Source organism: Cydia pomonella, chromosome 14 (genome assembly GCF_033807575.1).
Source record: "Cydia pomonella isolate Wapato2018A chromosome 14, ilCydPomo1, whole genome shotgun sequence".
NCBI lineage: Eukaryota > Metazoa > Arthropoda > Insecta > Lepidoptera > Tortricidae > Cydia > Cydia pomonella.
In genome coordinates this window covers 18,898,609-18,914,716 of record NC_084716.1, presented here as the reverse complement: position 1 = coordinate 18,914,716, position 16,108 = coordinate 18,898,609, and the positions used below count along the sequence as shown (strand labels likewise).

Sequence of the window (16,108 nt, the reverse complement as noted above, 5' to 3'; positions counted from 1 at the left end):
ATTTTTTTATATTATGTCACTTATTCGTACAAACCAAGTAGCATAAATGAGTTTTACTTTTAAAATACTGACGATTATAATTTAATATTTTTGTTTATGTTTAAAATTATGTAATTTAATTAATTTAACAGCTGTTTAAAATATTTTACATCATTTTCAGTCGTGGCTGAATGCCGAATAGGTCTGTGTCTTCGATGCCTCACCTGTCAAAGAATGACAATAATTATGGCGGACGAATGTTTGAAATGTCACCGTATTTAAGAATTATTTCGCTTGAAATTTAATTTTTTCTTCGCAAGTGTGATGAAAAACATTGTGTGTAAGTCCAGGGGTAAGAATATTGTTACTCGAGTCTTTAATTCACTCCAGCTTGCGGCTGTCGTGAATATATAGACTCTCGTACAATATTTCACTTACCCCCCTAGTTGCACAATGTACTATTATACGAGGTATAAGTTTATGCTTTAAACAATATGTAGTGCGTCTTCTCGCATGGTTACTCTAAACTATTACTACTATAACAATCGGGATACTTGCAGGTACTCTGACCTAACCAGTTCATTACGATGCGTCCTCTTTGACGGCCTCAACCCAAGTGAACGAGCCTGTCCAACATTTACCGTGTCCCCGTGTTGCCAACTACCGTGTTGCCAACAGTATAATGTTATTTTCCCAACTACCCCTGTATTAATCGGGGTAATTATTATTTAACTGCTATCTTAAATGTAAACATAAATAAATCATGACAAATATTACAGTATGCAACGAGGGGGGGTAAGTGAAAGTGAAATATGATATAAACCAGAGACTATAGATTCACGACAGCTGCAGGCAGAGTTACACACAATATTTTGCGAAGAAAAAACATTTTTTTTAGCTAATTGAAAATCGTATAAACATATTACAAACAGCTATAAAATAATAAATAACAAATATTATACGACATTATTACAGAAATTGGCTAAGTCCCACAATAAACTCAATAAGGCTTGTGTTGAGGGTACTTAGACAACGATATTTATAAATACTTAAATACATAGAAAACACCCATGACTCAGGTACAAATATTCATGATCGTCACACAAATAAATTCCCTTACCAGGATTTGAACCCAGTACTATCGGCTTCATAGACAGGGTCACTAAAAATAAAATATTAATATTTCAGAACGGCGAACGTCTGCCTTCTTCTGATCTAGCTCTGCACGATGTGAGTGAATCAGACTCAGGAACGTACACATGCCGAGTCAGTTCCGTGGACCGTCCAGCTCAGAGCGGCTCCACCAGGGTTGAGGTCGGCTTTGAACCACGCTTTGATTATCCTGATGACGAGAAGAACATAGCCTTCAAGTACGGAGAACTTGTCACCATGGATTGTACTGCTAGTGGAGTACCGGAACCTAAGGTGAATTTAAATAATTTTTAAAATAATAATTAAAGTATCTATTAGAGCCCTATTATCCAATAGCCACATCTAGCCACATAACACAAACTTGCAAACACACACACACTCCTTCTGGCACACACACATACACCACCCACATAAACACACGCTCACATAATATGTTGAATCTTGAATAATATGTTTGTTTAATTCTTTTAGTTTAGTTATTGTGTATTTTGTAGCTTGTATTGTAGTAATTACTTTTAGTATTAAGCACTGTATCATCTACTAATGTGAAAATAGTTGTCAATCGCTCTTGCAGACTGCCAAGATACAGGCTCAGTCTAGTTTGGAGTGTGATGGATATATCTCACATGTATACAACCCTTATGATAATAAATTATTTGTATTTGTATTTTAACAGTGGATATCAACATTAAGATGCTGGAGATCTTATATTATTGTAAATGTCAGAAGACACGCAATGATACAGAAATAAAAACCTTAACCAGGCATATCACTAATTTCGAGAATGACCCTGACGCGCATCCATTCCGCCGACCACGGGCTGGGGGCAGAGCCAGGCGCTATGCGCGGTTGCTGCCTCCGCCGTAGTGGGCTGCGCAGGGCTTCGGGGGAGTCTTTGTGGTTAAAAGCCCACAGGACTGGGGTGCCTGACCAACTGGCACCCAAAATGTTTGCGGCCTACAGGCCGCCCGCCGGGGCGCACGCGGTCGAATGCTGATAGCGACCCTGCGGCGCCCCATCTAAGGCGAAACCGGCATTCGTTGGTGGTTTTAGACAATAGTCCTCTATTGGTTAGTCCGTCATCGCCCCTGGTTTCCCCCGGAATAGGTGGCATGCGTAAACGCATTTCCCCAACGTTATATCACTAATTTGTCCTTAAATTATTTACTATCAGGTGAAATGGTATCACGACGACAGAGAGATAAGCCTCAAAGAATCCAGATACGACTTGGAAATGTACAACGACAACGACAAAGGACGCTACACTTGCGTTGTCAGCAACACCTACGGAACAGCGAAGCAAGATTTTATCATTTCGTCATTCGGTAAGACATCAATGATATAAGTATCGTAAAACTACCCAACTATATTTCAATGCTGAAACTATTTTCCACCATTTCAATAAGTATCTCATTTATGAAAACATTATGCCTTAGAACTGCATTATTCAAACGATAGTCACTCCTAAAGATATTTAAGTTAATTTTGTACCGTAATTAGGGGATTTTGGATAGTTGGTCTTTTTAGTAATAGACTACGAGCCAAGAGCATATATCGTCAGTCATCGCCTCCCGATTGATACTTTGTTGGATAATATCTAAACAGATGCTATCATGAATTAAAAATTGTATCACAGTGGAAAGACCGTCAGCTGGTCGCATAAACATGTAAAAAATACGCACCTACCTCTTTATGACACATATATGTCATATTATATAACGCCTCAACATCTCAATACACGCCTTATATAATATTACATGCAAACATGATAGAACTAAATTAAATGTAATAAAATAATAAACATATTAAAAAACTCCCTCCAATGCACAGTCCCCCAGGTCTGTCCCCTGCGGAAGGGTGCCCATAAGGCTGGCTACGTTCCCTCGAATGGCGATGCCTATTATTTGGCCTAGGAATGAGCCAGCCCAACATGACTTTGATATTAGTATCATAAAAAGGTATGCCGGTTTTTTTAACATGTCCATGCGACCAGCTGACAGTCTTTTCACCACGATACAACCGGCTAACGATTTTTTAATTGATAGTAACATCTCAACAATCTTCTGACTAATTTACAATCGGGAAGATCGCCTGATCCTGATCGCACTAAAAGTATTTACTTACGTGTTTAATAGTTAAATTCAAGACAGATAAGATAAGATAAGATAAGATAAGATAAGATAAGATAAGATAATCATTTATTTGATAATTCATCAACCAAGGATAAACATAAGATATAACATAGTATTCTTGAAACTCGATGGGTAGGTTGACAGTTGTCATCTCCATATCGTAAGCTATAACCTAAAAACGCCAAATCTCATAAAAATTGTATTGAAATTACACCTGTCAGGGTACCTATCGAGTTTGAAAAATACAGGTGGTGAGGTCAGTTTCACCCACTAAATCCGTTTCCACCAAAAAAAAACACGAATATTATCATTTGTAATAGTTATTTGTTGGGGTGCAAAGTTGCTGTTTAATCTCTCGTGCTGATTAATATTGTACCCGAGCAAGGGAATAATTCCAAAATTGAACCACGACCATAGCGAGTGATTCGAAAAGCGGAATTTTGAGCGTTGTGAGGGTTTCAAGGGTTAAACAGATTTCGCCACCGAGTAAAACATCATTGTTCACCACACCAACGCAAGGGAAATACCGACTGTAAAATATCAAACAAAATCAAAGCAAATCAATTCAAAATGAATATTGTTATATATTTATCATTCTAAATCATCATTTAAAAGTCAATTCTACTAGCCACACATAAGGATAAAATGCAACTTTCTCATCAGTTTTTGAACGATCAAGAGAGCCTTTACCAGCTGGTGTGGTGAAATAGTACATTGTGCAACGAGGGGGGTAAATGAAATTTTGAATACGAGGGTGGTAATTCCCGACAGCTGCAGGCTGGAGGAAATTAAAGACCCGAGTTTGCAATATTATTACCCCCGGAGTTACACACAATGTTTTTCATCACACTTGTGAAGAAAAAACTAAATTTTAAGCGAAATAATTCTTAAATGCGGTGACATATCAAACATTCGTCCGCCATTTTGTATTTTCTTGACAGGTTAGGTATCGAAGGCACAGACCTATTCGGCATTCAGCCACGATTGAAAATTATGTAAAAATATTTTAAACGGCTGTTAAATTCATCAAATTAAATAATTTTAAACATAAATAAAAATATTAAATTATAAACGTCATTAATTTAAAAGTAAACTTACATGGTTCGTATGAATTAGTGACAGAATTAAAAGAAAAAGCTGTAACTCCCTAGGGAGTTATAGCTTTTTTTTCACAATACATAACTCCCGCGGGAACAATATAGGCCTTAGTCCTTCAGTACACCTGCATGAAATAAGATTTTTTCGAGCAAGTGTGATGAAAAAGTATTTAACGTCTCACCGTAGAACATTATTAGTGGATAAAAGCCTTTAACCTTTTGAACGCCAAGAACACCTAAAGTCGTTGTTACTAGTCGTGCCCACAGCGCCAAGGACAACTATAGGTGTTATGGCGGACGTAAGTAACCTTTACTTTCAAGTAAGGTTTACATTAGACTGCTTGCGCCCGGGACCATGGCGTGTCAGTGATATTTTTTGTTTATGACGTAAAGCGTTAATGTACGATAAAATCCATGGGTTTCCAGGCATATTCCATTTAAAAAAATATATAAATTATACTTTTCATTTCAGAATGCTTGCTGGATGTAACGCACTTTAGTAAAAATGAACCTTTAATGTTAACGCCCTATAATAAAGTGCCTAACTTTAAAACCAGTGGCGTCTACATTCGTATACCTAAAGACGAAACCATTAAGTTAGTGTGCCCTTCGTATTTCAACACGATGTATTTAAAAGAAATGATCGTGACCTGTGACAATGAACAACAATTTTTGCATAAGGCAGATGGTAGACACTTCGCTTACTCAGACCTAAAATGCAGAGAGATGTGGCAGCCAATCGTTAAAAGAACAGGGCGACAGTGTGCAAAACGAAATGCTGAAATACTCAACATCGGCTTTGAGACAAGAGCAACGTTCCAAACTGTTTATGAAGTTTGCCTTGATCTGGATTCAAAGAACCCTATTTATACGAAACTAGACATGCAACCATCGCTAGCTAATTCTGTAACTAACAACGATACTGTATGGTTTAACTATGATTCTCCCGTAGACTTGGATGATTTATACGATTGTACTAATCAGAATGCAGAGACATCAGCGATTTTGAATAAGGAATTCCACAGGGGCGACGGGTGTTGCTTTGCGAAGAGAATGTTGGTGAATCCTATGGACGTTGCTCCTGGATTACAGGGTGCCACGTACACCCATCTGAACTTGGCGCCACATTGGGGCACTTGTGATTCCAAGGTAGGCATTTTCGGTCATCACTATTAGTTTTAGTAGATAAACTTTAATACGTAAGTATTGGTACTGGTTCATTTGTTTAAATTATTATGTTCACCCGTATTAGCCACAGGTAAGCAGTCTATTTGTAGACTGGTACAAAATAAGATACTTAAATATTCAATTTGTTGATATTTTGTGCTCTTTGTATACAATTTAAATCAGACAATTTTCACTGGCATTGATTTTCTCATCAAATTTCAGTCCTGTGACTGATATCTCTTGTAGTTTTCCAATCCACTTTCATAAATGTCTCCAATCCAACCTTTGCTAGTACAGATTACGTAAAGTTTTTATCTCATTATAGTTCAAATTCACCTTCTTCTGAATTCTAGCTTAGTTTAATTATGTTTTATTTTATTGTAGTTTTCTCTCTTGTTTCTCTCTCTGGTTGCCGTGAAAACCAGCGTCATGGCTAAGTATCTTACTCAGATTTTTTCATCGGCATATGCTGAGCGGCATTCATTTTGGTGTAAGATTTTTCTAGAATAAGATGTATTATAGGTTAAGTTTCATTGTACACCAAATAAACTATTTCTATTTCTTTTGTCCAGAATTGGGAGGAAGTGGAGCGCCGAGTCAGGAATCTGGTAACGTCTGCGGACCGGACACTTCAAGTATTCACCGGAACAGCTAATGACCTTGAGCTGCCTGATGCGTACTCGAGGCAGAAGAAAGTCGTTCTTCACAGCAGGGGAAAGGATGTACAGGTTCCGAAGTACTTGTGGAAGGTAAGCAAGATGAAAGTACTTATTCTTTACAAAATGATATACAACAATAAGCGTTGGTTATTAATTAATAATTCTAGATATACAATGTCTGCCGTATGCTTGTTTGCCACCGTCGTGGTATAAAAAATGTAGACAGAAGAGGCAGAAGTTTTTTTATGTTACTTATACTCTTTTTGGTTATTGGAGTGTGATGCGGTTAACTTATTCTGTTTGCGGACCCGTTATGGTCTCTGCTGTTTTTATTAGCTTCTAAGAAAACAGGTCCATCTCTTCAACATTTAAAAACTTATTTATTATTGATCATCCTGATAAACAGGCAACACCATAACATAATATAATATCTTCTTTTCTGCAAACCAGATAGTCCAAGACCCGACCACCGAGACTTCTTTGGTCATAATTCAAGTGAACGTGCCTGATTTGAAGCTGGCGGAGGCACGTAACTACCAGTTGTGCAATGATGTTTGCAAAAATGTCGAATGGATGCAGTACGGGTAAGGAATCGAACCACGTTCAAGGGACCCAGACAAGATGACAATCGTTTATCGATAAACCCCGATCAGACCAGACATATGCAACAAAAAACGACCTTAAAATGAAGCTTACTGTAAACTTTAGTCAACTGGCTAGGCTCCAGAACAGATTTTCAATTCATCAGGATCTTTGGATTTCTTTATGTATGTTCCCCGATTTCTTGAAGACGTCTGGAATCAGAAAAAATCTTTTCTGTGTTTTAAAGGTTACACAGTTGGTCAAATAATTGTCCTTAGGTTGGGATCTGATGATGAGATCCTGGACTAATCGAGGGAACTCTTCAACTATTATAGACACACCTATTTATAGCATATATTTATAGTAAATCGGGCAGTCTTTCGTAAATCGACCTTTGGTTAAGTGTAAACTGTTGATGCAGACCATAAAACCATATCAGTTTTGTGAAGTCAGTATTTGTTTTGTTAGAACTTATTTATAACATGTCTTATTTTCAGACAATGGCGGAACGTACACCACGGATTTACCTACTGCTGCAGCCTAGAAAAATTCGAGCGCGCGTTCCGATACCAGGGCGTTTTCCCAGACTTCAAGAATTTGCTTCTGGAAGTGTCCGACTTGCCTGACGACCATTATTTACACGCTGCTTAAGCGCATGCTTGTTGATTTGTATGATTTAAAAATGACTCACGCTAGAATAGTCAGGGTCCGGGCCGAGGCATCCAGCACTTCGTTTTCATTTTCGTGTTCTGCAGGGCAGGCATGAGTTTAAATAAAGTTTCTATAAATTGTGATATCGACATATATAATGATAGCATAGCAGTAATAAAAAATAAATTAATTAGACACTTCATGGGTGACAATAATACTGGCGCAGGACAGGGCTCGGTGCATTATTGAATATGTACTTACAGGATTCAACTACTTTTTTCTTTTTTTAATTTATTTCTGTAAAAATGAATCATATATATAATATAGATCTAATCTTATGCTGTAGGAACTTGTATGTGTAAATTAAGATGGGCAAAAACTTTTTATATTTTATTATATTTCTATAAGTGAGAACCTGTAATTGGCTCTGTAATTCTATTGGAAGTTCTAGATATATACAGCGCTGTTGGTTTTCCATATACTAAAATAAAATAATATATAGAAACACATTTTAGAAAAAAGTTTCTTCTGTGGACTTATTTCTTCGTTGCAGCTTAAATGAAATAGATTTTTATTCTCAACTTTGCAAAGATTACCGTGCCGTACCGATGCTTTCAGGACTCACCTAGGGTTCTAGCGTGACTCATCCTTTATATTACAAAAAGATTTCAGTGTTCTGCACCAGTACCCCTAGTGTAAATTTTATCGACATCATAACGTGACGAACGCGTTTGCGTTAAAGGCATTTTGTATAGGATTTTGAGTTTCCAAAACGTCCCGCTTGGCGCGCTCTTTCTAAATCCAATACAAAATGAGACTAAACGCAAACGCGTACGTCACGTTTCGAAATCGAATTTATTTACACTAGGGGTACTGGCAATATATGTTCCTACGTATGCTACTACTAAAAATGCCATTAAAATGTTATTACTAATCTTAGTTACTAATATAACAATTGAGTGATCAGAAGTTTGTTTGATTAGCATAAAATACTATGTTTTTTTTATTCCATACAATGGTCTTCCTTATCAGAAGCGCTGGTGGCCTAGCGGTAAGAGTGTGAGTAGTGTGACTTTCAATCCGGAGGTCACAAGTAAAAACCCGGTTCGTACAAATGAGTTTTTCGGAGCTTATGTACGAAATATCATTTGATATTTACCAGTCGCTTTTCGGTGAAGGAAAATATCGTGAGGAAACCGGACTAGTCCCAATAAGGTAGGTAAGGTAAGGTAGACCCTCTGGATTGGAAGGTCAGATGGCAGTCACTTTCGTAAAAACTAGTGCCTACACCAATTCTTGGGATTAGTTGCCAAGCGGAGCCCAGGCTCCCATGAGTTGGGGCAAAAATGCCGGGATAACGCGAAGAAGAAGAAGATTACATTTTTATTGACATAGACATAGACAGAAAATTTTTATTCAACATCACATGAAATGGCAGAGTTAAGAGACAGTGACATTTAATACAAATAAGCCTTAAATTCAGACTTAAAAACTAAGAAATTGAGTTGTATATATAAGGGAGAAATATTCATGAGTGTTAAAAAGGAGCTTGCCTCAGCATAGTGTTGCAGTGTATTTACTACAACGCTGGTTTTCTGGCAGACCCTTGATATATTATCCCTTACTCGCTGTTAGTCGGAAACTAAATGGCTTAGAGTTATGTTATTATGTTTGAGTGTACACTATATGTATTATAATTTGGACAAAACAAGTGCTAATGTGGTGTGAGCTAAAATGAAAAGTAAAGTATATTAACGTATCTTATACCTTTAAACGAGCAATTCTTGTATATATATATATATTTCCGGGATCTCGGAAACGGCTCTAACGATTTTGCTGAAATTTGGTATATGGGGGTTTTTGGGGGTAAACAATCGATCTAGATTAGTCTTATGTTTGGGAAAACGCGTGTTTTCGAGTTTTCATGCGTTTTTCTTTCGACGCAGAATATGGTCGCTAATTTCGTGTTGCCGGCCATTGTCCGTCTGGTCCAGCGGGTTAAGACGCGGACTGCTAAACGAGTGTTACGGGTTCGAATCTCGCCCGGTGACTAACTTTTTTTTTTTTTTATATGTTCAAGTTTATATATAATTTTTTAATTTTTATTGTTTTAGACAAGTTTAATTTAGTAAAAAAAATGTAGTTAAGATTATCACCTATATACCACCATATTACAATAAATAGTTATAACCGAGCAAAGCTCGGTCGCCCAGGTACTAAGATTGATACGAGAAAGATAACATAATGTAAGATATACATGCGTGCAAATATACTTAAAAAGGTAATAGGTAAAGGTATTGTGTTAATAGGTATATTGCTAAATCAATAGATTCCTTCTGGTGACTTGAGGACTGGTCACAATTTCGCACAGCGTAACTGCCATTTAGGAAGGATCCGAAAAACTCATTGGTATGAGCCGGGGTTTGAACTCACGACCTCCGGATTGAAAGTCAGATGCTCTTACCGCTAGGCCACCAGCGCTTCTACAATAAAAATTTAATAACTGATAAAAACTATGAATTGCGGAAAACGGCTGAATTGCAACTCTAATTTTATTACGTAATTTTTTTTTAAATGTTTTAATAACTATTCTACTAATCGGGCAGAGACGAATCCACCAAATCAGATATGATTAAAATCGGTCCAGCCGTTCTTGAGTCCGTTCTCGAGCGAATCCGTCTTTGTTTTACCGTTGACTATGTATAAATACAGCAATAAAATTATCTAAGTAATAATTCCTACCTACCTAATTAGGTAGCGGTAGGTACTACAGTTTTCTCTACTGTAAACACTTTTAGCGTGCCCTCGTATATAGAGGACCTCAAGCACCCTACTGTGTGAAGTACTTTCTTCGTTTGCATTTTTTAAATATTTCCATATGGATATATTGTTATGTCATTGGTATATCATTGTATTTAAAAATAATTAAAAATTGTAATGAATGGTCTCAGAGATGTCTTTTTGTGTCAGGAACTCTTTGTTATCACGTGACAAGGCAATACAATTTTTTTTATTCCATTTGTAACTAAATGATATGCTAGTGTGTGAAGTTAGCATATCATTTGGTAAAAATCCATAGTATTGGTTTTTATGATAAAAACGCCAGAACTATTGATATAAAGTATCAGGACTATGGTGCATGCTCATAGAACTCCAATAAAAACGTGATCTGCTAGACTTTGATATGCCAACTTCACAGACATATGGATGAGCCTATAAAATGATACATGTCAATATTTTATTTCCTTTTTTATTATGGGTACCACATTACAACCTATAAATTGTACACACAGATGTCAATCACAATAAAAATAATAACGATGATCAACTCGAGCAAACGTGGCACATATCTTTCGATTGGATTGGGATTGTCGATTTGGAAGAATGATTGACATCTGCATATACTTCGAGTTTATAGATTGTAATGTGGTCTATAAAGTTATATCGCCGTGAATACAAGTGTAGGTAGCAGATAGATAGATAATTTTATGTTTTAGCCGCCACAAAGTATTTACATTTATTATTAGAAGACTTTTTCTCGTATCAGCATGGTCGCTTGACCCTTATGCGTATCTAAGTAGTTTTACGAGTATATTTTATCCTACATTAGAAATGACGAAATTTGGTAAAACTTCCGTTGTGGTTGACCTTTGCTCACAGCAAAAATAGGCCTTTGCTTAAGCAAGTACTTAAGTACTTATGGGTATAATATACTTAACCCTATTTTTTATATTATTTTCCTACTCCTCTACTGTTATCTGTCATTTATGCATTCATTAACACGAATATAAGAACATACATAAAAGATTTCAAGAAAAGTCTATATTGTCTATTCCTCATAAAAGCTCTTGTGCTTTTATAAGCCATAACGTTACTGCGATTAATGGCTACCAACCTAACAAAACCAAAACGAATACAGTTTTAAACTAAGTGCTTGTTGCATAGTAAACATAATTACTTCATAAGTCAGAATCACGCATGTGACACCCGTAATATAGCAACACCCATAGACTACGAAGACCGCTTAGCGTTGCTTGTTAATCTCCGTAGGCTACGGTGGCCAAAATTGAGAAAAAACTGTCCAAAAAATTAATTTAGCAAGTAGCAAGTACCAGGGCCTCATGAGTTACGAGGAGGTGTCGCCGACCGGCCGGCCGCGGCCCGGGGCGGGCCGGGCGCGTAACAAGGTATGCTCGCGCGTCTTGGTATTACTTTTGCTGTAATTTGTTTACCTAAATTAAGATTTATTTTTGTTGACTCGTAGGAAAAATATTGTATGCAACGTTGTATAAGTAGGTCAAAAATTTCTCGTGGCGTATTCCTTTACAATGTTCGCCTACGCCTTCGGCTCCGGCTCACATTGTAACTCACGCCACTCGCCTTTTTTGACCCTTCTTATACAACTGTTGCATAAAATACTATTATGAAATAGCTTCTTACTATAATAGTTTCATACAGGTACATTATATTAATATATCACACACATATTTAAAAAAGAAATCACATGAAATTCAAGTATTTCCGTCGTGTATATACCTCATATGTCTGTGCCGTAAGATGCTTAAAAGACATACCATAATTCATTTTATAAGATTTGTTGAGGTATTCTCATTATTAAATATACTTTATGAAACATCAAACGCAAAATGCAGAACTAAATCGTTGGCATGCGAACTAAGTGCGTTTGGGCGCACAATAAACGTATTTTACAGTACATATGGGGCTACTTTATAGCACTAGTGCGAGAAGTAGCATATTATGTTACTGTGTCGAACATTTAAAGGGCCATATGTACTGTAAAACGTTGTACGATACATGTGCAAATAGGTAATTCGCAACTCGTGTCGATTTAAAACACTCCCTTCGGTCGTGTTTTAATTTATCGCCACTCGTTTCGAATTTCCTATTTTTCGCACTTGTATCGTAATGTACTATAGGGTAACGGCGGCTATTAACGCGGGTATCAAAATCGACGTCTAACACCGCGGTGTTTACAAATACTCATTTTGCAAGCAAACAGATCTATTCCCTAAGAAATAAAGCATACACAAAACAAGCTCATTCATTGGTCTATCGTGCCCATTAGTGTGCATTTGTGTGAGTTTAACAAAAAACTCGCGATTCGTCAGTTTGTGCGACGGCGGCGCAAGAACCGGTTGTTCCATACAGACGCGTGACACCACAGGTAAGTGCACTCCAATCTTACTTAGTGTTTTACGTAATAGTTATGGCAAATAAACTAGTGCAATGCCTTTTAACAGATTGTGTATTGTTTTCTACACGATTTTGAATTACTTTTAACTTAGTTTTTGACCGGGAAATACGTTTAAAATTGAAAATAAAATACAGCGGTGATAGGCGCCAATTATTTCTGTGGTAAGTAATTCCGTGGTATGCCACGGTAATAAAAAAAGTGGTATTTTTGTTATTTACTCTTTAGTTTTGGTACAAATTATCAATTTTATAATTTCTTTTATTTATTTCAATCTTGATCTATTCACGCTATTAAAGAGCTATTTCCGTGGTATGGAAAGTATTCAACTAACCCTTAATTTTTGACAAAAACTTCAGCACCGATTTCCTTGTTTCTATGGGAACCCCTAATCTGTCAACTTTTTTTTATTTTGAGTTAAAACCTAAAATTTACTTGCCAGTTATGTGATTTTGTCTTTACAAGAAGCTTGTAATATACGTGTTTGATTTGATTTGAAAAACCATCTGTGTTTTATTCTTTTTATGGGTCGGAATTAGGTTTAATTAAACTCCAAATTAAGCCTATTACCGATGGTATGATCAGATTACCCTCGGTAATAGAATGTATAGAAATCTATTACCGACCCAGAGAAATATCGAATGGGTCGGTAATTGGCTCTTAAAGAGTTATCTATTACCGAGTGACTATTTGGTATTGTATTGAAATATCGCATTTAGGGTACCGCAAGTACAGATTTCGTTGATAAAATTTAGACTTCAGTTATCATTATCAGATTTAAATTCTTCTGTTTTCTGATTCAGTTATTACTCTGACAAGGAAGGGTATCCAACTGCCGGACAGTTCCGATTAATTTTTTTTTATATAATTTTATTTATACAGTAGTCCAAAATCTCAGACATGATTTTTTTAGCTATAAGAATCAGCAATAAGAAAAGTACTGTGATTTGTTAATTATAAACGGGTAAATTATAACACATAATATGTGAGAGACTTTATTTAACTTAATTACCTTATCAAAAATATTAGAATTAAAAAATTTCATATTTTTATATATAGTCGAAATTTTATGAGGTGAACGTTTACCATTTCACTGTGGTAAACTTTCACTCAGGTAGTAAACGTCCAGCTTATAAAATTTTGACTATAATTTACGCTGTGCCTTATGAGAAAATGTTACTTACTTGTTTTTTTTGTGCAGCTAATTGTCAGTAAGACTCATTCTTATCAATCTTTATAGCATTTAAAAATTACTTTATTTAATAACAGGCAGGCCTATTTGTCATATACGTCCTTAGTAAAACTTTACTAACAATATTTTTTGTTGTTTTACATGTAAAACATTCAACTTATAACTTGTTATACAGGTACTCGTGGGTACTTGGTAAGTTAACTATTTAATAGTATTTGATTGTGCCAAAGTGTAATTATAATCTCTTCGAATATATTTCTTATTTTTAAACATACTCCTATAGTTTTATTTTTTATTTTTGTGTCATTATTAAACTTAATGACACAAAAATAATATACAGAACCCACGTCGTTATTATTGTTTTAACCCTCGGTATTAGGTTTCGAATTTTGAGTTTGGTTTCTATTAACGAGTGCAGAAAAATCATGCCAATTGTACCCTCGGTAATGAAAGCTCAATTCGCGATAATAGAATCACAGCCTGGCCCTTGCCACGGTAATAGAAGATTTGGTCATTTTGGCTTCAAAAAATATTTTAATACATATAATAACCCAAAATGAATCCAAAAACGTGTGAAACGGAAAGTTCATTAAATGCTCTGATGAAAAAAAAATATTCCTGGCTGTTAGACAGCATTGATACCCTTAATTTTTGGATCTCTTTTGAAAAGTTCCTTAACTACCACGGTAATAGGTGCCTTTACCCTACTTAGATAAATTATACAGGCTGGACTGTGAACGAGAGCCAAAATTGTAACAGTTTGCAATAACATACTATAAATTTAAATTAAACGAACCGCGAACGCTTATGCTAAAAAATGAAGTACTGGAGCAAAAACTATACAAAAGCGAGCAGGCACTGACGTGCAACGACATTGAAATATGTGGAGTAGCAGAACAAGAGAATGAGGACGTCAACAAAATCGCGACATCATTGGGCCAGCTACTGCACCAAGACCCTGGTGACGTTATGAGAGTCGTCAGAAAAAAGAAGCCCCTACGATCCGGTTCTGCGCAAGCCGAGCGCGCCAAAGTGGATGCGCCTATCACGGTGACCTTGCGCGAGGGCAGGCGAGACTGCTGGTGTGATGCAGCTAAATCAGCAGAAATAACTGCCCAGGAAATTGGAGGACAAGGCAACAGGAAGGTGTATTTACGCGAGTCACTTACTCCCACAACATCCTACCTACTGTGGAGCGCCAAAACCAACCTTAGGGATAAATCTCTATGTCAGTACGTATGGTACAGGAACGGCCAGATAATGGTACGAAAAAAACAAGGTGACAAAAAGATTTACTACGTCAGGACCGAAAAAGACATCGAGCGAATCGGTAAGGAACTTCAAAAAATATAGGTATGTACCAAGCACCTATTACTGTGATCATATCTTTAAGTGGATGCCAATATGTCAATAATAATATAATATATATAGACACAATACGAATAATGGATATACCCAATTCCAACACTATTGAAACATTCCACGACTCTTGGACAGACTTTATGTTTAGTTTACCAGACACTCAAAATAATTTAATATTATTACATGTCAACATACGGTCAACAATAAAAAACCACTCCCAATTGGAATACATCGTCACCAGCAGCCCACGAATAATACACCTAATAATAATCACAGAAGCTAACATCACAGAAAAAATAGCGAGTATGTTCGATATACAGGATTATGTTATGTACACAGAGCTACGAACCCAAAGGAAAGGAGGCGGTATTATTGTCTACGCACACAAAAGTATATCATTCATTAAAATCCCAGTGAATACAGTGAATTTCGAGTGTATGTGTGGTGAAGTGGAAACCTTTAAGGGCGGTAAAATAAATGTATGTTCAATCTACAGGCCACCGAACTTAAATAAGACTAATTTTATTAGTGAGTTATCGCAGTTACTATCAAAATATCCCATCCAATCGGATTGTATAATAGTAGGTGATGTTAACATTGATATTTCGTGCACAAATCCTATTGTAAGATCGTACCTAAATAGTCTAAACGAACTAGGTTTTGAATGTTGTATCTCACACTTTACCAGAGTTGAGTCGAATAAAAATGGAATATCCAAATCCTGTTTAGATCACGTATTCGTTCGTGACGTCTGCAAGCCAGGTGCGCCCGAACACTCCGTACGATCTGCTGTCGTGCGAGATGCGCTGGCCGATCATTACATAACCGGACTCGCTCTTATCAGCGCTGCGAGCGTAAGTACCTTTAAGTTAGTAAACAAGTTGAATAACGACCAAGTCAAACTAGAATTAAGCCAAATAGAC

At 36.5% G+C, this 16,108-nt stretch overlaps 1 protein-coding gene across 1 annotated transcript in view; it reads left to right on the top strand.

Moving 5' to 3' along the window:
* Window positions 1–8,388, top strand: part of LOC133525142 (hemicentin-2-like) — a 38,925-nt gene extending 30,537 nt beyond the window's left edge. The window contains exons 21-26 of the mRNA XM_061861401.1: window positions 1,168–1,404; window positions 2,306–2,456; window positions 4,833–5,509; window positions 6,100–6,276; window positions 6,637–6,770; window positions 7,266–8,388. Coding sequence (XP_061717385.1) covers window positions 1,168–1,404; window positions 2,306–2,456; window positions 4,833–5,509; window positions 6,100–6,276; window positions 6,637–6,770; window positions 7,266–7,419 — 1,530 coding nt within the window. The 3' untranslated portion in view covers window positions 7,420–8,388. The remainder of the gene's footprint in view (window positions 1–1,167; window positions 1,405–2,305; window positions 2,457–4,832; window positions 5,510–6,099; window positions 6,277–6,636; window positions 6,771–7,265) is intronic.
* The last annotated feature ends 7,720 nt before the right edge of the window (window positions 8,389–16,108 follow it).